We start from the raw sequence: 25,302 nt of genomic DNA, 5'->3' as shown, positions 1-25,302 counted from the left end.
AGGTAGTGACCAAGACTTCTGTTGCTGCCTGCTTTTCGTATCTTGAGCAGACCTGCCACCTGCCTCTTTCTGCTCAGCCTGTGCTCTGCCAGTCTGTTACATTCTTTGCCTTGTAATTAGAGTCCCAATTAAAGGAGCTTTCCTTTCCTCCTGCAAGAGCTCCACCATGAACGTTTCTGCTTGCTGCTTCCTTTCCCCCATTATATCTTTTTGGAAGTTAAGATAACTTTCAGGAAGTAGAGGAGCAACAAAAACAGACATGTTTTTTCCACCCCCACTTCCAGGTGGGCATCATGCCTTTAATAAATTTAGGGCAAGAGATACAGAAAAGGTGCCCCAGAATAGGTCACAAGGTTCAGATGTTAATACCAGTTTAAAGGAATATTTTCATTTTCAGCCATGCTTGAGTTTGGTAATGTTACCTCTGATTTAACTATTTCTCTTCAGCATTCTTTAGTTGAGGGAGAAATCTCCAAATATCTTTCATAGATCTTGAATTTGATGCTTGATACACATTAATGACAGATTCTACAGCATAGTCCATTGTGATCATTTAACCTGGTCACTTTCCTAAGAGAACCATTGTATTTTCTGATAAGAAAATGCTTTATGTTGAGACTGCATTATTTTATTTTTTTTTGCCCCAAAAATGCCCAGCTTAAAAATTAATCTGTCTTTAAATTACGTCCTTCACTCTTGGTAAATTTATAACCAAGTACTCTGTGTTACACTTGCACTCATTGTAGCTGAATGCATTCAGTTACAGCTGCAAGCTGTTGGCTTGTTGTATCTGCTGTAAATTTCTGTCTGTGTAGACTGTGACTGAGTCACTTCCTAATCTGTTCTTTTCAGCTAAATAAACTGCTTAGTTTTAAATTTTTATGGTTCTCAATATTTTAAAATTTCTTGTGCTTTTTCTTTAAGTATCCTCTAATTTTCCAACATCTTCCTTAATCTGTGGTCATGTGATCCTGGGCAGAAACTCTCTAAAACAGAGGTTTATTAATCAAGAACTAAAGGGGACATTAGTATCCATTAGAATAGGATTATGAAAAATAAGTCTTCTCTAACCTAATGTTTATAGTATATTGGAACTGGTCATTGAAAATAACTTTGTGCAACACTGAACAAATTATTTTTAAAAGTCTCCCAATACTTTGACTGTTCAACTGGAACAATATAAAAATTATGTTAAGTATGTCAAAACTTGGTCAGATATCAGTGTAATTAGGTAATGCCATTATAAACAGAGAATCGTTGTCAAGTGATAGGTTCTAATTAGCTTGAAGAGATTGGTATTTGCCCTTAGTGATGTGTTTTTGTCAATGAGTAGATAATTACTGACTTCGCAGCTGTTTGACAGTCACTTAAAGGGAGTAGTAAATGAGGATGACATGTCACTGATACAAAGCTGTCTAATTTGGGTGCAGGAAAACAATGCCTTTCTCTGCAGTCAAATACATGGTCTACTTTTGAGAGAAAAACAACAACCCCAAAACAAAGAAAACTCCAAAGAAACAAAACTCAGACAAAACCCTTCAAATCCCCAAAGCTGCCCCAAAAAAACATCAGACCCCAGGTTCTCCCGAAAACCAACCAAAAAAAATCCTTTCCAAAAAACAGAAGCAAAAAGCCAGAGAGGACAAAGCTCCCTTTCCCGTTCTATTACAGAATGGGAGACTTAACTTGCAGGGAGCACTAACAGAGAAAAAAATATTAAAAAAAGTTATTAACTACTACTTCACTAATATGTTCAACATGATTAATGTGGTTTTTTATGTATATTGGGAGTAAGGTTTTTTTGGGGGTAAACAGAGTAAAAATAATCTGCTGTCCCTTTTCGTTTTGCTAGCTGGTTTGATTTTATTTCTTTAGTAGCAGTATCCTTCCCTGCATATATTTTGGAGTCTTCTTAATCAGTTTGTACCATTTTCGTACACATTCCCTCATTTTCCAGAACCTGCTTCAGGAGTCTTTCAGCCTCTCTCTCTGTACTCAAATAAACAGAAAGGGATTCTTGCTGCCCTTTGGCACATTCCAGTCCATTAACTCAGTGAGATGTCTTAACTAAATAGAAGCTCAGGTAAAATGGTTTCTCACGTTTCTGAAATGCTTTGGACTGTTCTCTGATGCTGTCATGTTCCCTAGCAACACTGAAAAACTAGTAGTGTTTGTTTCTTCATCTGAAACCAATGATTTAAACGTGTGTGTGATGACATCTTCTGAAATGTACAAACATTTTAATGGTTTTGGGAAGCTTGATAGTTTGAAATCAGTAAGTTCTTGTGTTCTTTAGAATAACTTTTGATTACCTCATTTTTTCTATAGTGTAGAAGCGTTCTGATTGGAGATGGAGGTATAGACAAGCTGATTGTGTTAGTGAGGAAGCACTGCACTAGCAAAACCACCAGCTCTACAGCTCTGAATTCTTTTGACTGTTTTCGTTTCATTTTAGTAATGAAAAATGATTGGGATCTGTGATTCAGAGATGAAGAAGGATATTAATTTCAGGAAAAGCTCCAGAAACCTATCTCCACTTTTTAAGTCCTGCTGTCTGTCTTGTACTCAAAGATTTCAAGAGAGTACTTATTTTACATTAACGGTGCAGTTTCATACAATGGTTTTAAAATGGAATAGCTGTGATGGCTTTTTTGTTTTCTCAGTGTATCTTTAACTGAATGTGAGTACCAAGTTTCATTTAGTCGAGGTTCCTAACATTAAACTGGGAAAACTGACCTCTGAGAACTGTTTCCCCTGGTCTATGTAGATAATGGAAATTAATCTGAGTAAATTTTCAATAAAGCAAAAAATAAGTAATACAGCAGCATATTTCCTTTATATAACTGAGGTGCTGATGCTCTAGATTAAAACTGTAATAGCTAGTGCAGTTTGATGGTACACCATCGTATGGAAATATTCAACTGTTTGTAGTTGTGGCATCTAGCTCCTTTGGTTAGACTGTTTGGAATAAAACAAGTTTTCAGATACTCTAAAAGCACTTTTTAAAGCCACAGGCAGTGTGGTTTCACAGTATATAATATTACTGTTTTGTGGAAATGTTAAGTCATGGATTTCTCCTTTTGAACCTGTATCGCCAATTTAAGAAGTATGGTGATTGTATTTAATAACTTCCCCCCCTTTTTCTTTTCTTCTTTCAGAATATTGCTACATATAAACTTCTTGGCGCCTTTATTTATGGTTCTGCTGTGGGTAAAACCAATCACTAAGGACTGCATTATGAACCCACCTTTGGGCAAAGAGAGCATCCCTTTGTAAGATTACCTTTAAAGATGTTTTTCTGGGGTATTTTTAACAGAGCCATACATCTGAGTAGTGCCCTGTGAAAATCATAGAAATGTGAAGGACTTAAAATTTAATAGCATCTGCTGTCAAAAGTATAGTGGAAGTTGCAGCTGAGCTCTAAAGAGATTCTGTTATTTTGGAAGGATGAGAATTAGTCACAGAGTGTTGAATATTAAAGTGGTGGTTCCCAGAAAGCTGCTGTCTTCTGGCACGTCCTTGGGAGGGATGGGTTATTCTTCCTAGGGGTGGAATGCCACCTCACTGCCACCTTCTTGAACCTCATGTTTTATGTGTTGATGTAGGAGAGGTGTGGTTTCACTGCAGAGTCATGATACATTGGCATGAGAACTGACCCAAGTGATTTGTCTTAAGATCTGTGTGTAGATAAGTGCATATGGAATTGACAGCTAATATATTTAAAACATAAAAAGGGGAGGAATTTTCAGGAAGATGGTATCTGAAATAAATATTGTGTAGGCAGCGGAGGTGATTGTCATTGTCACTATTAGTCTAGATAGTTCAAAACAGTAGTATTCAAATAGACTTGAAACAGATATCATTAGCTGACACACTTATTGCTTTCTAGGTCTAAGATAGGCTTCCGAGGTGATTCTGTGACCACTGAACTATTACATAAAACATAGCAAATACATGTATTTTGTGCTTCTGTTTTGTTCTTTAGTTTCCCTTACCCTGTTACAGCACAGCCCTCATTTATTCTGAGGCAACTGATGCACACATTTGCTATCTAGAAGCCTGTAATTAACTGAGCAAGCTTGTTTTTTAGTGTCCTGTCTCCATTACTCAGAATTTAACCATTTAAGAGCTGTTCTTGTTCACAGACAAATGGATACTAATTAGGATCTAATGCTGTAATAGGGCTACTGAGACGTAGCAGTAGAGAGAGAAGCGGGGGCAAAATGAATATTGCTTGCACATGAACTTGGTAACTGTAGATTGTGCCTTAAGTATTTTTTACAATATGCTTCAAGATTCCTTTACAGATGATACAAAAAAATAACTGTAGCAGCCGGTGACTTTTGGAAGATAGCATTACCGTGTATTTTTTTTTTTTTTTTCCCTCGCCACAGAATGTCAGAAGATACATTTGACACCTTCAGGTTGTGGATTATAATCCTGTTGTGTGCTTTAAGATTGGCTATGATGCGTCATCATTTACAGGCCTATCTGAATTTAGCCCAGAAAAGTGTGGATCAGATGAAAAAGGAAGCTGGCAGAATAAGTATGGTTGATTTACAGAAAATGGTAAGTATGATGGCACTGAGGTTACATATTTGGAGTGCTCTGTCTGTACAAATGCTTTTTTCCAGTTTGTGTCTTCTGTGGCACCAGAGCTGAGCTGAAATCTGAGTGAAGCTTCCGAAACTGTATCTTCTATAAAAATAGCACCATTACAGAGAAATTCTGCACACCAAAGTTTGCAGGGCTATATCATCCGTGCTGTGCAGATGGCATGGCTTAAGTTATTCGGAAGTTACAAAAGATCCTTCATGAATTGTTCTTCACAAATAGGTACAAAAATGATGGGTTTCTGTTCAGTATGAACAGATCTTGAGGAGTGCACAGGGAGAGTGGTGATCTCTAGCTACAATGTGGGGAAAAAAAGAGTTGAATTTAGGTAGCAGGATAAAATACTGCTAGCTAATCCCAACTATAATTTTTAAATTGAGGCAAAATTGAAGATGAGGTGGTTATATTTTGGAATAAAATGAGACAGGCTTAATTCTGTCAGACCACTCTCAAGTGCACTAGCCTAGTTATAAAACTGCCCATCTTTGTAAGTGGCATAGAAAATTATTTATTTTTATTTTTTTTTTAAAGACATAAAACATACCATCAACAAACTGAGGAGGTGGAAATTTGTAAGCTTGTTGTAGAACGGTATGCATGTTGCTGCAAAATAAACTTACATTTCTAAGGTTGGCACGATAGTGCTGCTGGATGATCCTACTGTGTTGGCGTGTATTGCAGGAGGAATATTGACGTATGCCATAAGACAAAGATTTCTCTCTTAGAATTGTTGCTGTTACTTATAATAATCTTGGCTTCACTGAATATCTGAAGGTTGTGAGTGGACTATGCCGTAGCTGTTCACAAAGTGGCTAGCAATTTTTTTCAGAAAAAAGGAAACACAGGTGGCAGCAACTGGTTAGAACAGAACTGTGCTGGTTGCTGTGGATGCACAATTTTAGTTCTGGGAGCTTTTATCCTATCTATAAAATGATAATGTCTTCTCTACGTGATGGTTTCTAAATCTGTTTATCCACTACCTTTGTATCTTCCTTTTGAGAAGGCCATAGCCCCCAAATGAAGTCCTGTCTTGTTTTGCTATTCATGTCTGCTTTATCTTCTTCTGGAACTTCTGCCAGTAAAGGCTTTCCTATCTGTCATCCTACAGTGATCATTACTTTCTGATTTGTTCTTTTTATCATATTCCATCAATTATCTTACAGTATTTTTTGTCTCATGCTTTTTCTTCTGCCAGTGTCTTACTGTTTTTTCTTACGTTAGTTTTTTGATGCTTGTTCATCATGAAGCCCTTTGAGGTTTTAGAGATATTTCCAAAAGGTCATGTCTGCCTTCATCTTTTTTGCCACTCAGTATTCTGTTCTTTTCTAAAATCCAGTTATCTTTATTTCATTGCTTGCTTGCTATTGATTTTATGAATTTTTCCTCTTTATTTGGTCTAGTGGTTTAGGTCAATAGCTTATATAAAATATGTAGTGTAACAATCTCAAGAAAGTTGGAAAAGATTGGGAGCAGGGGGAGGAATAAATCGGAGTTGATTTCAATGAACCATAACGTAGACTTGAAATAAAGAACATTTAAGTGCTGTTATGATTAGTTACTAATAAAGTATCATCTTGTCATTGTTTTTAAAATACTGATGTTTCACAGTTGGAAATATTAAAAATATCTCATTTTTGAAAAGGGTCTGCAATGTTAACTAAACTTTAATTTACTTTTTATGAGGCTTTGGACTCTGACTACGACTTAATTTTTGAAACAGGATTTAGTTTCTAACTAGCTGTGGACTTTAAAAATCAAACCTATATTTAGCTTGAATTCTGGTGTATTGAAATAGGAGTCTTTGAATGATGAGATGCAGTTTGCAGAAGCAAAATCAGTTCTGTTTGTTTTAACAGTACTGATGCTTTTAATTATTTCCTTTCAGCCCTTTCTCTCAGATATGTAAGTGTCCTGAAACTAGAGTTCATTATAGAGGTTTCTTCATTAGGTCTTTTGAAGATAGTATGTCACGTGCCAAGATGTGCTAGAAAACTTTTAAAACTGCTTTAATGCATAAGTACTGGTTCTTTTCTTTTTTTTTTTTTAAAAAAAAGAAATAAATTGCCAGTTTTTCCTAGATGTGTTCAAAAAAGTTTGCTTTGATCATCCAGAACTCATGAATTACTCTCCTCTGTTTTCCCAGGTGGCTCGAGTATTCTATTATCTTTGCGTAATTGCACTGCAGTATGTTGCACCACTGGTAATGCTCCTTCACACAGCTTTGCTCTTGAAAACACTAGGTAGGCAAAATTGGATAAACAAAAATGTATTCTGTTATATTTTCAGCTTGCTAAGGAGAATTTGAAGGTACCGGTATTTGCAATACAGAAATACATTGTAGTTTCCTGCAATTTAAAACATTCTGATGTGTGGCTTTTAAGCAGTCCTCTTCTGTCGCTGCTTTTGACATCTTTCAACTATATGCTAATTAGTTTGATTTATTTCTGAGAAATTGTGCAATACTACCAATTAAGCTGTTTACTTCTGTTGAAGTATTTGTCTTTTAAAAAAGTATTTTAAAGATGAGCTGTATAAAGCAATGTTGATTTAACCTTGTGAGCATCTGTTTAAAAGATTTTTTTTTTTTCATCTTTTCAGTCTTTGGTAGGCTTTTTGAATGGAAATTATGAGATACGGGATTATTTCATTATTGGGAGATCTGATGTCACTCTGGGTTTTTTTTCTTCTTTATTTCTTTTCTGTGACGGATGTCTTTCACAGCCTGCCATGCAGTCATGGCATTCTTTTTTACAAAATGTCAGCGGAAAGAGGTAGGCTTTATTAGGCTGTGATTCATCCCGTTCTGGAGTAGACAACTGCATCTGGTGAGATGAATCATACCCAGCACTCACAGGGGTCCCAAGGCAGCTATATCACATGTAGATGTTAGGATATGAAAAGTTAAGATGAATCCTACCCTAATAGCTTAGTAGTATGATCAGGAAGCCATGCAGATGAATAGAATTAGCATTTACTAAGTTATAAAAGCTTCCACATTTTTTGGTTTTGTGTGCGTGAAAAATATATCTAAGATGATCTATAGAGTGATAGAGGTAACAGAACTTGCATTTAATTCTACAAAAATCTGTTACGCGTTTGTTTTTAACAGGTAATTATTCTTGGGGCATCTACCCGGAACTGAATTCTGACACTCCAGCAGAAAACAGTCTGCTTCCCAATTCAGTTTATTCTGAGTCTCCACCTGCTGATGGAAAGATGAAAGTAACTGTAGTACAAATAACAATGGCTTTGGGAAGCCTAAAGAATATTTTCACTCCTCTCCTGTTCCGGGGACTGCTGTCTTTCCTCACCTGGTGGATTGCTGCTTGCCTCTTTTCTACAAGCCTTTTTGGGCTTTTCTATCACCAGTACCTGACTGTGGCATGAACAGGTCAACGCACGAAGCAAGTGTGAGGTCAAATGCTAGATACAAACCCAGGTACCCAAGAGGAGATGAAGAGAAAAGAAGAAAACTATATATGAAGAGAAAACATATCAGAATTTTTTTTAAACACTTCCTCTGTGTTCTCAGGGTGAATATTCTTATAATGTTTAAAATTGCAGCTGGGTTTGTTATTTTTGTTATCCAAATGGTAGGTAACTTAATTGAATTATAGTATTGGGACTGACTGATATTATTGTGCGGCAGGTGGTGGCGAGTGTACTGAAAAGATATGACCTCCGAGTATCTTGGTTTCCATAAATAGCAAGCCAACCTCAAAACTTTGTGTTTTAAACATCAACAGTCAGTGACTGAACTGTGTTAGAAGGGTACTGGTTATAGTGGCTGCCTATCGATTAAATCTTGAAACTGAGCCATACAACAGAAGGAGAGAGGGGATTTAAAAAAAAATATTCTGTTGGATAGCTATCGATCACTTTTCTCCGTGAAAAATGAAATAATCCAACAGGACAAAAGAAATGCTGTATATTACAGTAAGGAAAGTTGTATAAAATTTAAATTTAACCGGAACAGATATGTGGAGCTGACAGGTATTGCTGCCTAAATATTTTGCAGGAATGCTTGTGCAGTGAGAGTTATAAAATATACATTATTTCAGTCCCTGCAGTCATTTTGAAGTAATGGCCATTTGTATTGGTGCTACTATTGATCCACAGATTCCATTTGGATCTTTTAAATTTCTTCTTTTCAGGTAATAGATAAATTTTGTTGAATTCACAGAAAATAGTAGAAGATTAGTGACACCAATCAAACATTTCAAAACAAAACAGTTAAATCCTGCTGACTGAGAGTGTATGTATCTGTGTAATGTACGTATAAATATATATTATATATTAAATATATAATATATATGAAGTTATAAAATATGGAATCTTTATTTTAAATTACTGAATGTATCTTACAGGGCCGTGGGAGAGGGATGTATGTTTGTCTAGTAATCTCAAGATCCCTTTTGAAATGAAAATTAAATTTTTTTTTGAAAGTTCAGTTGAAAGGGCTATTTGTTTTTGGTGCCTCTTCAAAGGTACTTAGCTATACTAAAGAAACTCACGCTCTTTTAGAAGAAAAGATCTACTTAAACCGTTAATCTTGATATTTCTGCTCTGGCAGATCATCTTTTGCCACTCTAATCTGGGTAACTTGGCCATATAGTAACAACTGATATCTCTTAGCTTCAGAAATAGATTTTCTGTATAAAAAACCTGCTATAATAAGGAGGAGCAAAGCATTAATTTCACAAGCTTTGCTTAACTAGAGGGATCGCAAATATAAAACCATTACAGAACAAAGTAGAACGACAGTTTTTTCAGATGTTTTGTATAATTGCAAAACAGGAATGGGAATTTATATGCAGTAGCTTTTTAAAAAAGTTAATATTACACTTTGCAGAGGTCAGTGGGTTTTTTAACTAATACTAGCTGTTTTTATGTTACTGTTCTTTTTCTCTTGAATTTGTGTACAGCTTTGGCATATAATAAGCATTTATAAATGGAAACGTGTAACTGAATATTTAATATGTAGCAAACCTACCATATGGGAAAACAAACTGAACGAATGCAGAAAGTCAAGAATTTAAGCTGGTGATAAACTGTCTTACTATATTGAATGCCTTTTTAAGTTATTTATTAGTTTATTAAATTGTATTTACTGATAGTAGGGAAAGATTTGTGTACACCAGGTAGTACCTACCGCATGCATTTTGGATGTCTGAGAACATATTGCATGGTTCTACCTGTTTCATTGCAGTATAGTATTTCAGTGCTACTGGTGCTGCAAGCTTTTTTTCACACCAGCGTTTCATAACTAATGGGGACTAAGGCTTAACTGTGTGAACTGGCGTAAAGAAAAATATTTGACTTAATAGCTTCACATCTCAAAACATTCCTAGGAAATTAGAATGACAAAATATGACAGGTCCAGCAATACTGGACTCACTCACTGTTAGTTTGAGATGTATCATTACTAATAGAATTAATAAGGCCAGCTTTTAAGTTATGGTTAGGTATCTAATGTTTATGTTTTGTTCAGGACAATGAAACGATGTAGTGCTGTTTGATTCTGATAGTGAACTTGGCTGAATTAGCTCACTGTACAGGAGAACGTAACCTGTTGCAATGTGAAGGACAGGAGTAAGCTTTGGATACTAGAGAAGACTTCAAAATGACGTTAAGTAACGATTTCTGTTGGCATAAGTATTTATTCTGAAAGCTCTTAAGTAAAAGTGAACTGTAGTTATTATATACTGCATTCAGCAGAGGTAATTGTGTAGCTGAGCTTCACGGAGCTTTTGGTAAGAGCTCATGCTGTTTTATTCTTCAGATGTCACACTGATCGCAGTGAAAAATAGGCACCTGGACTTTGCTGATGTTAAGATCAGCGCTTCTGGCCGTTGTTGTTTCATTGTTCCACAGAACTGAATGGTTGACCTTCTGGTCAGCAGTCTGATCTGAGTGGGAGCTGGTCTTTCTTCGGATCCATTTAATCCTTCCATAAGTCTAGGAAGCTTATTAAAAACTAGAAGATAGCAATAAATGCCTTTTGAATTGTGAGGTGACAAACTAGAGGGAGCATATTGCTGCAGTTGTGAGCAGTGCTTCCTGGAACTACCTGATGTGCTAAAAAAAGGGGGCTTTTAAAGTAAAATAGCAACCCTGATAGTCCTGACTTCCATGTATATGATGTAAGCTTCAAAGGAGTATCTGCTCATTTCTTTAGTGAGTTCCTTTAAAACAGCAGCTGGCAAGTGTGCTTTTTTTTTTTTTTCCCATGCAATTCTTTATCAGCACCTGGGGGAGCAGGAAAAAGCATCTTGCAGAAATGGAAAAGCAGGTAAAACATGACTGAAAAGTTAGTAGTTTTTATTCAGGATTCTTAAACGTTTTGTCTTGCATTTTACCTACTACCTACTTAATTTCTGTGAGATTTTAGAAGGAAAGGTGCCTTTGACAAAGAATCAATGTTTCTTTCTTTCTTCCTGAGTTCACATCTCTCTTTTCTCACTCCAGTAATGTGACTTGTTAACTTGACTTCTTTTTCCTATCCACAGCTTTTTCCCTACATTCCCTAAACTGACTTGGCTAAATTAGTTCAGGATTGTACTTTTTCTTTTTTTTTTTTTTAATTTGTTGGCTTGGTTTAAATTAATCTTATTTTTGAAGGAGTAGTTCCTTTCCGTAGTACAAGTAACTTTGAATTCCAGCTGAAATACAAACTTGTTAATGATTGTTTAAATACTTGCACTTTTATTATGGAAGTCCCGTTAGACAAGGTGTTAAGTTAGTGATAAATCCAAGTCTTCCAGCAAGTTCAGGGAAGTCCAAACATAACATTTGGGCTATTTCTGAGCTTAGAGAAATTGATTAGGAAAAGGAGAATAGATTCTAACAAGCCTATGCTTCCACTTTGCAGGCAGTGTTCTCAGGCAGCAGTTGTCCTTTTTTGGTACCATCTCAAGCTAAAGGATTTGCCAGGTTTTGAGGTGTTTTTAGCTGCACAGTTTTTTCCTCTTCCAGATTTCTTTTGCACAAGAATCAACAGATCAAGTAATGGCAGAAAAGCAGTTAGTAGCTGTATAACAGAACATCCTTGTGCGTAAGGACATGCTTTAGAAAACTGGTTTCTATGGCAGTTGTTCTCCTTTGAGTTGTAAGTACTGCAAGATGTGTGAGTAGAAATGTGTGCTTACCTGGGTTGTAAAGTCAAACTTACCTACCAACACAAATGCCACAAAGATGCATCATCCCAACAATTGGGTAGCATAACCTCAGTGAATGGAGTGGTTAGGGAGTACAGAAGTTTTGGCAGACTTCAAAGGAACAATTAAAAGTTTGTACTATGTCACAGTAACTACAGCTAACAGGTAATAGAGGTCTTGGATGTACCACATAGAAGATGTAAATTGTCTGGTCTTATTGCTGTTGGAAGGCTCTACAAGGTAAAAGGCCATATGCCTCTTTATTCTCAAAGGCCTGTGTTTTCCTTTTGAACGTTAGCTTGTTTCTCCAGAGAAGATTTTGAACAGTTTTTAAATGCTATGCTTCATGCTTTGCCACGTGACACGATTTGTGCATTTGTTTGTTAGCCACAAAACCCCCAGACTTAACCCCACAGTTCATTTTGTCACTACGAGTTTAACTAGAAAGTTTTAGTTAAGACTGAAGAATTAATAAGAAGTGCATGGAGGAAATGGAAATACTGAATCAGAATGAGGCCAAAGAAAATCATGTGCTCTCTTGGACAAGTTTTTTAGTATGGCTGAGCAGAACCTTAATAGAGGAAGGCAACAGCAGGTCAGTTGTATCCTAAATAAAATACAAAATGTGAATTTTTACCATTATGAGTAAACAAGACTGTTATTTTCAGCATCTGCAGCCTAAGTCCTAAATCTCAAATGGTAAATTAAGAGCAATATTTTGACCTCTCTGATATTACTCTAAAGAGCATCTAGGCAACAAGTATTGAAGCAAAATGTCAAATCTAGTTAAGTAAGCTGATGCAGAGTAGTCAGTCCGTGCTTCAGCGTGATTTTTGTGCAACTTCTTCTTTAGGAAGGTCTGCCATGCTTTGTGGCTTTGGCAGAGCACGCACTGACTGAGATGGATGGCATGTTTGATCTTCACTTGTAGTGCTAGACTGAAAGGTCTTCCTCCTCTGTGGGTGAGATCATGAGGCCAAGATGTTATTTCAAGGCTGCTTTTACTGACATCTGTATATGCTGCGTTTAACTTTTTCCAGTCTCTCACTGTGGACTGATGGGAGAGTAATACTGCACTGGACATTGTTTTGTATGCCAGTGTGTATGTATTTTTCTAACTTTGATTTCAATGGCATTTTAAATGGTAATTATTTTTAATCTTGATACCATGGATCATCTTTGCATTTTTTAATACCAGTGCCTGCAATTAGAGGTCAAATACTTCTGCACTACATTTTTTTTTAACTTGATGTCCAGACTGAAGTATTAACAAATGCAGTTTTATACTGAAGTGTGAAATCCACCTGTAAATACCAAACTTTTTCCATGTGTGATCACACATCAGTCAAGAGCTCTTACTTGGATTTGCAGGATTTCTCTCAACAACATGCTATCTATATGACTCTGCTATTTATAAAACAAACACCTCAGTAGGGTTTTGAGAGTAGCTTTTTACAAACTCCTTAGTAGTAGGCCATTTCTGTTTGTTTTATGATGCTGCTAAGTATTTCTTAAAACCTGGCTTAAAATATCTTCTGTTTAAAGTGAACCTTGTTCTCTTTTCCTCTGTTCATTGTAACTGCTTCCTGTATATGTTCTAAGCTTTGAGAATGCGTATTTATAGTATTTTTGATAAAGACCTAGGACAATGAAAAATGCACCAGGAATTTTATTTTTAAGTACAGTTCATACACGTGTCATGATGTGCCAACAAACAGTTTTTCTTCTCTTCAATGATTCCTTTGTCCCGTTGATAACGATCTTGCACATTTTCAGTATGTAAAGTTTTCTAGGAGGAATACATGTGGGGAAATACTCTGTAATAGCAATCACAGGGAACTGTCTAATGTGTCAGTCTTCCCATTTATGTGAGCAAATATTAGTGTAAAGATGCTATTAAATAATTTAAGACTAAAATTTCTCATAAGGTAGACTTGTTACGAATTGCACAGGGAATATCTGCCAAGTTGTAAATATTTTATTTTAAATATGTCTCTGATGCTGGGAACACACATGAATTCAGTGTTGTTGTTCTGTTAATAGTCTTTTTTTTTTTTTTGTCTTCTTAAGTGAAAAGCACATAGTACTTCCTACTCTAGAACAAACCCAAGAAGAACAGACTTCCCTCCCTTCATTTCAGTATTTGCCAAATTGGAAAACCTCCGATGTTATTTATGTAATGTCTAACTTCATCTTATTGCTAAATTACTGCTGAAAGACAATTTTTATAGTTACAGCTTTACAAATATTAAGACCATCATGCTTCACAGTGAGGACGGTGTCAAATGGTTGTCACGTGATATTGACCTGTCCTGACTGGTATTGCATTGCTGGCTGTTCCAAAACAAATTGTCTCGTTTGCTTTATGCTTTAGAGGTTCATGGGGATCTGTGAATAGGAGATTTGGGGATTTGCTCTATTTTGGGTTGAGGTTTTGTGGGCGTTTGTTGGTTGGTTTTGGGGTGGTGTGTTTGTTTGGTTTTGTTGTTTATTTTTTTAGTCTGTATGGATAATACTTAGGTACAATTACTACAAATAATAAACAACCTACAGCTACATTGCATTCTTTTTGTACACTGTAGACTAAAGTGCCTCAACGTGGGTGGTCTCTACAAGACATGCTTAAAATTTCTTGCGTACTTACTTTGTACTTACGTTGCTACATAATAGCAGGTTAACTTTTGGAAAGGAGATGCAAAGACTGCTAGCCCTTAAAATGGGCCTTGCTGTGAAATCATTCTTTCCTTGCAGTTTTTGGCATATAGAGTGTCCATGTGCATTTAGGGTTATTACACATTGGAGGCAAATAAGATTTTGAAGAAATCTTTTCCATTCCTGTTAGATAATCGTTGAAGTATTAGCTTTGCCTACTACCTGACTGGTAGTATAACACTCCACTGCCATCTGTGCATTCAGTTTTCTTCTTTTTTTTTTTTTTTTTTTTTTTTTTCTATGACTGAGGGAGAGGACATACACAATTCTGAACAGGTTGACTTTAACAAAGTTTTATAGTGTCACCTTGGCTGTTGGTTTTGCCCCAGCTGTGCAGGCACATGGTGACTTCAATGACTTCAGCCAGGTAAGTGATTCTGCTTGAGGCTGCACTGAAGTTCACCACATCCACATGGATGTGGGGCACAAAGAGTATGAAAGAGCTGGATTGTAACATGGCTGGCTGGCCTCTGGCAAAGCGGCTGCACAAAAAGAAAGGCGCAAGTTACACCTGATTTTTTTTAGAATGCTGTTAGGGTATTGAATAGCTTACCTGTTCAGCTACTTCCCCACCTCCAAGAATGGCAAGAACTGAAGGTGAAACCTGCCTGGTCTGGTCCAGTGGGGAAGTTAAAACTGAGGAAGCAGCAAGGTGCCTACTCGTGAGTTCATTATGCATTCTAAATATGAAGTGCTTGTAAGTTGAGATGGTGTTGCTGATTCAAATCCACCAAAGGAAGCCCTCCTCAGAGGAAGGCTTGCAAAAGCATTTTGAGCTTCTAGCTCTAAAAAGTGGCTGTAGCAATCTGTACTGTCTGTAGTACACTGTTGGGGAAAGTACTTGCTCCAGTAAGCTTACTGAACATTTCCTTACACTATGTGTAAGAAATTACATTGCTTTTTTTACTGTAGAGCATTTAAGAAGCTGATTTTGTCTTGCTTAATGTTACCATGTATCGAGCAGCATTTTATTAATGTGAAAATAGTAGGAATTGGTTTGTTGTCTAGGCGACTAAATTCCTTTAACTTCAGTAAATTTTGCAGAGTGAGGCAGGATTATATTTTCTTATTGCCCATTCGTTCTGTTGAAATGTTATAATTGTTTTTATAATGCATCCAGTGCTAAAACTAAATTTATATTTATTCGTTGCTGATGGTAATACCCCAGCAAATCTAAGAGAAACTGTGATATCTGCTGTATAGCAACTGCCCCATCAACTTGCTTGCCTTTGTAAAGTGTTTATCCACGTTAGACACTTAATGTCTACTGCAAGTGATGCTTATATAGTATTTTAGTACCCTACATGTACTCTGCATGCCTTGCATTTATGCACTGTAAAAGGATAGACTGTTTTACAGTACTTGCTCTAGGTTTAAAAACAGCTACCATTATTTTATATAGTATTTCCCTTATCCAAGATAGGATGGTTTCTAAAGCCAAAGATCAATAAATGCTTGTTGTCTATCAGTGTGATTTTTTTATTCCTATTTTTTTTATGATACGTCCCACTTACCAGCTTGTGCAAAATCTCCATGTTCGCCAAAAAGCATGTGGTAGCCAGACTTTTTCTCAGTTTCTGTGCTAGCCGCAGTTGTATGTCTTCTTTAGAAAGAATTGAGTAGACCATTTATCCCCTCCCTGTTTGGGGTGAGGCAGAATAAACAATTTTCTAGTATAAATGCAGATAGTGTCTTAGTCATATGAATAGTAGTTTATCCACAAAGAACCACTTACAGATTGTATATAAATGTTTTAATTTCTAAGTGTTTCAGAATTAAAATTTGGGAACAATTTAACTCCCTGGGAAAAAGATTGACTGTACGTCATGGTAAGTGGAGGAAATGTTGAGTTTCCTAGTACAGTCATAGGATTTATCATCTTCTTGACTGTCACCCTTCCTGACAGGAAATCACTTTAAAACAGATTATATTTGCTGTCTTAAAAAAAAGAGAAGTAATGTGTTTGAAAACCCATTGCATGGTCCTTTCTATTTGTTTCATCCTAACAGCACTACGAAGGAATATACTTAAAGTAATAACATTATGTAACCCCCTTTTTTTTTTTTTTTGGTTTTGTTTTTTAAATTTCATTCTTGGAATATCATGTTCAGTTACGCATGGATTTTCTTTCCATTCATGCAACACATACAGATACATGATGCCAGATCTGCTCAGGTAGTTCTGCAGCAGTAAAAAAAAAAATAAATTAAAAAAAAAAAATAAATTGAGGAAACAGCCTCCTTTAACTCACAACCACAGTGCTGCCAGAGACCCCTTTGATTATAAAGGACAGTCCTGTTACAGAGGGGAAAAATGCCTCCACAGGCATCTCCCCCAGGAAGAGCCAGTCTTTATTTTGGGGATCAGGATTTCAAAGTGCAAGGCATTTGAGCTGTGGGACCTCCACCTGAAAGTGGTCAGCCTGTCTCAGATAATAGGATGAGGTTAAAGTCACTGTTAGGAGGAAGGTGGTGAGCTGTGGTGGGAGATTTGTTTTGTCTCGGAAGCCATCTCAGCCTTCTGCTTTCTCCATGCAACCTGAAGCTTGAGACTGCCTCGAGAGTCTACAGTCCCCAGGACTTTGCAGTAGAATAGCTGTTTAACCCGGTGTGTGCTCACAGCTTATATATTCCGTGCTTATGCTTTGGGTAACGTGTTGATGCTGGTTCGCTGCTCCAAGTTAATCAGTGGGTGCTGACGTAGTGTAGGCGCTTCTCAAGATTTTTTTCTAGGCTGGGTGTCTGTGCCCTGCAAAATTTGTTACAGCCTTCAAAAGGACTTTGGCTGGAGCTGTACCAAACAATCAGGTTACTTGCACTGTTGATTCGACTGCACCTTTTCTACCTGTGAAGTGGTCAAGTGCTGCAGAGCTCAGACAATCCAGCAGTTGCCTGGAAAAAGCGTCCATCCCTCTGCTAGCCACAGCACTGGCTGCCACGAAGGTGCATGCTCTGCTCCTCCAGCTTTTCATATTCATCAGCTCTGCAGCAAGAAGCTGCTGTGAAAGCCTTGGCAGCGTGCTCCTGGGATGGAAGCAAGCCTTTGATTTCAAGGGTTGTATGACGTCTTGCTTTTGAACCCACCAGGTTCGCACTGCAAAAAGCCCCACTGATTTAAAAGGTGTTCCGCGAGGAAAACTGGCACAGCTGACCTCCGCTGTCAAGTGCGAGCGTGGGTCATCAGTGTAAGAGCCTAGGGACTATTGAACTTCTTGAAATGTTAAGTTTTAGCAGAGTTTGTTCTGTGGTAGAGCCTGGCAGCTCCAGCCAAGAGGGCAAGCATTGGGTACCTGTACAGTGCTAGCTGGTCTGGACAGGGCTGAGAAAATAGTGAAGATGTTGCTGTTTTGATTCAGATTTTATGAAGAATTTTCAAAGAAGGCATAAGACAGTTGTTGCTTGCCTGCTTAGTAGGCAGGCTGTTAATGGGTGAACTGCAAAACGGATGCAGCAGCGACTGGGAGATCACTCCTTTGGAGGAATATTCGGTTTCCCTCTAAATCTATGTTACAAAGTAGAACATAATTTGTTACATTTGTTCTGGAGTCAATCCTGCAATATTTTATGCTTCTTGCAATATCTGAGTGTTTTAAGACCTCACTGGAACACTGCTTCTTGTGGATTAGCATTTTGCTTTCCTGGGGTGCAGCCCTGATGGGTCCGGGGGAGAGGCAGCTTCCCAGTCTGTGCAGTGTGGAGCCGCTTTGTAATTCTGTCTCCCTTAAAAGCTGAAAGGAGAATAAAGCGTCCTTATGTCAGAGTTATGAGATGCACAAGCTTACAGCGATTCTGGATACCAACCCATGACTGTGTTCTTCCTGCCTGTCAGATCTGAAAGCAATTTTTCAATGAGCGTAGAACTTGCGTGATTTCCCGAAATGCTCATTTTTATAGGTGTATGCTGTTGGGTATAGTGTGGAGCAGCTGTGCGTATGTCAGAAACTAAAAGAATATGGGCTGTTAGTTGGTGTTGGATGTGTCTGAGCTTTTTAGGTTCATGGGTGTCTGCTTTGCTTCCCGTTCCTTTGGGTTATATTTGCAATAGGACATACCTGCAATTTTTGGTCCTGAAATCCAGTTTTTTTCATTGCATGTATGCATGTGTTGGTATCAGCCTGATGAGAAGAGTAAAATATACAATCTTAAGTCCAAACATCTGCATCTTGTCTGGATTTCCAGTTCCCCTGTACTCTTGTTTGTTCACAGAGTGGGATTAAGCTGTTACTGGCATCTCCCGGGCAGCACGAGCTCACCAAAGTGGGAAGGGGGATGTAGGGGGTGGGTGGCCACAGCAGAGTTGTATAGCAAGGAATCTGGGCTGCAAATCACGGTGCAAAGGATACAGAAAGCAGTTGATCTGGACAGGGATTTGTTGGCCACAGGAAAGCACAACGTGGTGGTTCGATACGTGCTGGTAAAAAACATCTGGGAGGCGGGAGGGGATGTGACTCAGATTACAAACCAAAAGGGGCGAGTTGGAGACTGTTGTGTCATGCAGGGTGAGCAGGATCAGTGCTGTAACACTGCGGGGTGAGGTGGCTTCTGCTGCTGGTTTTCGTGTGAGTACCTGGGAAAGCTGAGGAGGTTTTAAGGGCTGGAAAAATGACTTACCGTGAGAAATGTAAAAAGCACTCTGCGGAGTATCAAGGGAAGATTCCAAGGTTAAAGTACCTTAATGTGGAGTAAAAGCTGCATAGAGAATGTCTCTAATCTTAGAGGAAGACAGGGCAGGAACCAGGGACTGGGACCTGACACTGGGCAGATTGCAATAGTGGAAAATGAGGTTTTAACAGAGGGAGTCACTAATTGCATTGCTGCCTGGAGCGGTGAATTCTCCACTGGGTTGTCTTCAGACATCCTCTCTATGAGGTATTACAGGTGAGCAAGAACTGCTCTCAATACATGGTTAATCAACAAAAAGTGAAGGAACCAGGGAGCAAACACCTAAACTGCTGTTTAATTCAGTTCTGTTCTAAAGATGGGAATTTTGGAACTTTTGGACTGGCACTGCTGTGGCTGGATTGCCACATGACTTAGGAGGAAACGCACAGACTGAATTTCTTAAACGCGGACTATGTGTATCTGTTTTTTATATTGCAGAGGTTTTAATGCCTTTGAAAAGTTCCAAGTGATGACAGCTTTTAAAATACGGTTTTGCTGATATCTAGAAAAAAGGTGATTTTGAAAATAAAGAAATGTAAAGTGATGAAATAGGAATGTTACGTTCTGTCTGTCTAGGGGCATAATGATATCTCAGAAAAGAAAACTTTCTCTGGAAATTATGTTTTCTGAAAGGTGACAAATTGAACATGTGGAGTGAGAGCATTACTCTTACAAAGTTAGAAGCACAAGTCTTCAGCACTTGAACTTTTTGTTCTGGTGCTACAATTTTATGATTTTTATTTTGCATCTAACAATAGAGCAGATGAGTTCCTTAGGTCAGCAGCTAGATGAGAGATCAACAACTGGCACTGAGCCTCTGGCTCACGTTTTGGCTTTCCAGGCGGCAGCAGCCGTTAGCAGGTTTGCTGTTGCACATGCTGGCTTCACGCCTGAGCTGGCAATTTGAGGTTCCACTTCTCTTAAATGTCTGGAGGCAAGAACCATTTTCTTCCTTTCCTCCATATATGGTTATCGTTATTACTAAAATTTTGGTGGCTCTTGTATTGAGACTGTTGTGTTGCTGTCAAGAAATTTTACTTTGGAGACCCCCTTCCCCTGTAACACCACCTTTTCATCAGAACCTTGCTTGGGAAATGGATGCCTGATGATGGTAGTTAGGCAATCTATCGCAGTTGCTTTAGGATGTTTCAGTAGGAATTCAGGGGTTCCTTGTGTGTCCCTGAAGCCTTCGTAAGCTGGGTGGGAGACTTTCTCCCTTAGTAGCATTTACGTTCTGTTAATTTTTCTTGTGTATATTGCTTGTTCACGTTTTGGTTGTCACATGGAGCCTGCTCTCTCAAGCTCGGTTTTTACCTGAGGGGTGCTGTTTGTGGCAGAGCAGCGGGCGGCCACTGTGTCCCCACCTGGGCATTTCACCCTTGGCCAGCCCAGCACACTCTTACCATCTCTCTGCATCCCGTACTCGTGTTGCTCCCTCACCCATGAAGAGGGACACCAGACACACTTCCCCGTGTTATCTAGTTACAAATTTAGCCAATTATCACTCATCCTTTATCCTTTATATACTTGTACCGAGTGCTACTGTGTTCCTAGTCTTTTTTTTCCTCCCACCCTTGACTTTCATCCCTCCCAGGCGATCACCTCCCAAGTGTTAATAAGACAGCCCTATTAATATATTTCACAATAAACTGTCTTTTCTTTTGCAACAGCTTTGCAACACTGATTCGTACCTTTATGTTTCCTAATTCCCAGAATCTTTTATGCAGTACTTCTGCAAGGCGATTATTTCCTGGTTTTGTATATATGCTTTTTACTTCTCTAGTAAGTATAGTACCTGGCACTTTGTTGTGTTTCTTTTTTTTTTTTAAATACTTTGGAGAAATGGTCTAAAATAACTATCAAAGTTACTTTAAATTCGCAGATCGTCACTTGAGTCCGTTAGATTTATCATGTGTTTTCTGTGCAAGCATACTAAGATCATACAATTGCAGAATAGTTTGGGTTGGAAGGAGCCTTTAAAGGTCATCTAGTCCAACCCCCAAGACGGCAAGGAAAATATTGAAGCGTATTGTCTTCCTAGGAGTGCGCATGCACATGTACTATATGTATGTGGTTTTATACACAAACACCTCCCACCCTGTTATATATTCCCTGTCTAACAGTGAGATGCTTAAGGCAGTTCTTCTGTGTCATATCCCAGGTGGCAAGTATGTGCTTCGTGCTCCTAATCCATATATTCTACTCTGCTTATGAAAATTTCCTTCTCGAAATTGCCTCAAAGACCTTAATAAAGGCAAGACAGATACCATCTCTTACTTTCCCCTTCCATGCCAGGCCAGTTGTGTGAAAGAAGGAAATTATGTTGATTTGACATGATCTGTCCTTGGCAGATCTGTGTTAGCTTTCATTATCGCTTCACCCTCTCAGGGTTTACAAGTTGATTAGGAATCTGTTAGGGGGTTTTGTTTGGGTATTGAAGGTAGGTTAGGTGGTTTAAGACCCACCATACTTTCTGTAGGTGGACATTGTATTTCCCTGTCTTCAGCCCCATGAAACTTCTTGTCCTCCACAAGCTTTTTGGGGCAGGTCAGTAATTGTGTGGCGAGAGTCTTGGCCAGTACCAAAATACTCCAGTGAGCTTCCTCAAGCACTCCTGATTACATGCATCTAACTTAGTATTTGGTAGTCTTTCAGTATCCTGGCTGCCATCAGGAAAAGAAGGAACATTCCAGCAGCAAAAAAAATTTAATTTCCCTATTAAGTAATAGACAGCTATTAATTTTCCTTCTTATTTCCGTTGTCCTTGAGATGTTCTCACCTTTCTTTGTTTTGTCCCTGTCTGCCTGCTTTAGATTGTTTTATGCTTCTTCCTACTTGTGTGCTGTTTGGCTGTTTTTGTTCTGAGTTTGGTTATGAAAGAAATCCAGCATTCTTCTTGCTCTGGTTCCTTTTGTCCTTCCACGGTACCGTTATTTATCATTTCTCCTTACTCCTGCTAGAGAAGTCACTTTTCTTACACATCTTAGAGAATGAGCTGTTGCAAGAGTTGAAACATACTCAGGTCACCTTGCAGCATGTATTTAGCCTTTTGGGAAAGCATATAAAGTCCAGCTCTGCTGCCTTTTTGTAAAAAAAGTCCATCCTCTGTCAGCTCCACAAGTTCCTGATGTTTGCATCTATACAAAACAAAATTACCCAAAACTCACAGAAAAAGAACTCATATTACAGAATTAATAGTTGCTTTCAGTTTAGCAGATTTTGATTAATACAATGCTTTCCATCTGTGTTCTCTTAACTTCCCAGTCAACACAGCAAAACTTGCATGTATTTTTTTCTCAATCACAGAGCTTTAGCCAAGACGGAAGCAGCCTTCTGTGGAAGGCATTAAATAGAAATAAATATGCCCGAAGCAGCTGTTGACGTCTGTGATGCTGTGCTGTTTAACATAAGTCTGCTCTTCAACCGGGCGGGAAGAAGTGCCCTGAAAGTTGGCTTATTTGCTTAAGGGGATTTAGCAGTATTTCTGCTTTTTAACAAGCAAATGAGGTTGTACTAACATCACTCCAAAATACTAAGTTTTGAAGTGGTCAGGGCTTGTGCTACTTATATGAAATATCTTTCTCAATGTTTTATTTCGTCTCTACAATCCTGTTTTTACTTCCATCTTCTGTTTCTTTTGATTCAATTGCATAAAAGTGTAAAGGTTTATTTTTTGCAAGCTCTTTGCTGGGAGAGGGATATTATATCTGAGAAAATGACTACACTAAGCCTTTCACATACAAATGTTTCGTATACCTAAAAAATAAAAGTGTCAAAACATTGAAAGAAATTTTGTCTGTTGGTTCTTATGTGTTTCAAAGCGTGTTCTGTTTAGATGAAAGTGCAACTGGTAGAGACTGAACATATTTATTTACTGGTGGTTTCATCATTCTGTGCTCAAATCAAAATGTCAGGTGGCAGCAACAGTGTGAAAACACTGGATTTTAGAAGCGGCATCGAGGAAGCATACTTTGGTTATGCGAAAACCAGAGACTGAAGAATACAAGCGCTTTGAGGGTAAGTTACTGGTGAAGAGGATGAGGAACGTGGGCTTTAACTCATCTACTGAAAGTATCTGCTACCATAACCTTAGTGTCCTGGCTTTTCTGCAAAGACTCTGGCACAAGGAAAGTCCTTAGCTCGGATCTTGCCCAGACACTTGGCCTGGGACAATATGCTTCCCACCTGCGTGGGACTTGCCTCCCTGTCCTCCGTGAGGCTTTTCATCTGCTTTCTCCTCAGAAGTTCCCCCTCCCCTGCCTTTCCGTGGCACGCTCACTTGTGAGGACCTTGTGTGTTTTCATACAGGGAAAGCAAGAAAAAGTAAGGCAACGCTGAGGAATTATCTGGTATTAGCTCTTAAACTCAGTTTTAAACTCTTACTTTAAAATTACTTGGCTAGATTTCATGGTTGCAGTGGCTCTTCAGCCTGTCTGCTACTGGGTGTAAAACCAAGTGCAAGGGAGGACGGGAGGGGTAAGAAGCTGGATGCTGAAAAATGGCTGCTGCTGGTATACGTGAAAAATGACCAGTTTGCAAATTACCTTTCCTTTAGGAAACTTTAAAATAATGAAATCACTTTAGTGTACTTCCAGCAGGTCATTCAGTTAAAAGGGGTTTAAAATTAAGTTCCCACTGTTGAACGAACAAAACCGCGATGAATCTGAATTTGCAACGTGAACAGTTTGTTTAGTGGGTAAATACTAGGCCTCTGTGTGGTTAGACCCGTGGAGAGGGAGGGCCGCGGGGCCAGGTGTGGAACCTGCCTCCCGCAAGGTCAGCTCTGAAATCTGTGCGCAGGCCCTGGTCGCATTTTGCTGTCCCAGTAACTTTTAAGCTCGGGCATGTCCCAGACTGGCTGGGCAGAAGCAAACGGCTGCTGGATTCAGGGGCAGCAGCGTCGGGGCCCAGCACAGCGTACAGCCAAATTCCCCTTTATTTTCCCCCGTGAACAGCCACCCCTTAGGTGAGGGCTGGGCATTGCCCCGAGGATGAGGAGCAATTGGGGATGCAGCCGGTGCACCTCCTGCATCCTGAGTGGGGATGGGGTTGTGGCGAGCTGCACCGTATCCCGTCAGTGTTGCTGCTGGTCCCGGTGGTGCACGAGGTCCCCAGGGCTCACGTTAAACTCTTGAGATCCTGAAGGAGTGTTATGTGCTTGCTTTAGTTGGTATTTTCTTTTCCACGCCATCTTTGGCGGGATTCCTGTTCTGGTCCTGCTTCACCCCAGTGCTTTCAGTGCATTAGCCTGTGTCTCACTGGCAAGTGTACGTTTTACATGCTGTGTACGTGGGAGGTCTGTAAGGAAACCTGGTTGCTGCTGCTTACATAGTCCCTGCTGAATCCAAAGGCGTGCATTTTGATTAATTTGAAAAAGGAAGAAACTTTAACTGAAGTTTTTGCAATTTAGCGACTAGTTTATTGTGTCATTTGATGCAAAATACAGTTCTGAAATTAGTGTGAAATACTGGGTTTAGACTCACTTGTAAAAACCAAGAGTAAGCACATTTAAAAATTGATTAGAGCTGCATGAAACTGTTCCCTAGAGATTTGAACTCAGGTGCATATGCCCTCCCAGCTATCTTAGTCATTGCTGTTTTGCCCATTTCGTTTGCAGCTGGCTCACCTTGTTCATTCGTGCTGACCTAGTTTATCTGATTACTTTAGTTGGCCGTTGCAGAGAAGGGGGGGTGGGGGTGGGGGCAGGAGAAAAAAGAAAAGTTACTGCTTCCAATTCTGTTGAGGCACTTGTTTTTCCTCCCTTGCAGCATCTCTGTTGTTTCACATCTTTTAAGTGCGAGATCGCTTATACACCACACTGTGTTACTGCGTTACAACAAGCTTCAACAGTCTTCAGGCCTGTTCTCAGGGGCAGAGGCAGGATTTTTTGCAGTAACTGTATGCAGAAATGGATGTACTTGGCAACATACGTTTATGCTTCAGCAGTGAGCAGCATAAGAGAAAGTGGTGTTTTAATTAAAAAAAAAAATATCCAAAAGACCATTCTGTTCAAGGGACTAAAATATTTGTGAATTAAATAAATAACTGTGGCAAAACCAGTGTTTGCTAATTATTTTGATTTTATTTTTTCAGAGCAGAAATTGAACTATCCTGTTCCCATCCATCTCCAAGTAAGAGTTTTGTTTTTTTGTGATTGA

At 38.7% G+C, this 25,302-nt stretch overlaps 1 protein-coding gene across 2 annotated transcripts in view; it reads left to right on the top strand.

Moving 5' to 3' along the window:
- Positions 1-22,795, top strand: part of TMEM161B (transmembrane protein 161B) — a 44,890-nt gene extending 22,095 nt beyond the window's left edge. For both annotated transcript variants that reach the window (XM_037373256.1, XM_037373255.1), the window contains 4 exons: positions 3,159-3,272; positions 4,395-4,569; positions 6,758-6,854; positions 7,724-22,795. In XM_037373256.1, the coding sequence (XP_037229153.1) occupies positions 3,159-3,272; positions 4,395-4,569; positions 6,758-6,854; positions 7,724-8,001 (664 nt within the window). In that variant the 3' untranslated portion in view covers positions 8,002-22,795. The remainder of the gene's footprint in view (positions 1-3,158; positions 3,273-4,394; positions 4,570-6,757; positions 6,855-7,723) is intronic.
- Positions 22,796-25,302: the final 2,507 nt, after the last annotated feature.

This window comes from Falco rusticolus, chromosome Z (assembly GCF_015220075.1).
Source record: "Falco rusticolus isolate bFalRus1 chromosome Z, bFalRus1.pri, whole genome shotgun sequence".
Lineage (NCBI taxonomy): Eukaryota > Metazoa > Chordata > Aves > Falconiformes > Falconidae > Falco > Falco rusticolus.
The sequence above is the reverse complement of the archived record's forward strand: the minus strand, read 5'-3'. Positions and strand labels throughout refer to the sequence as shown.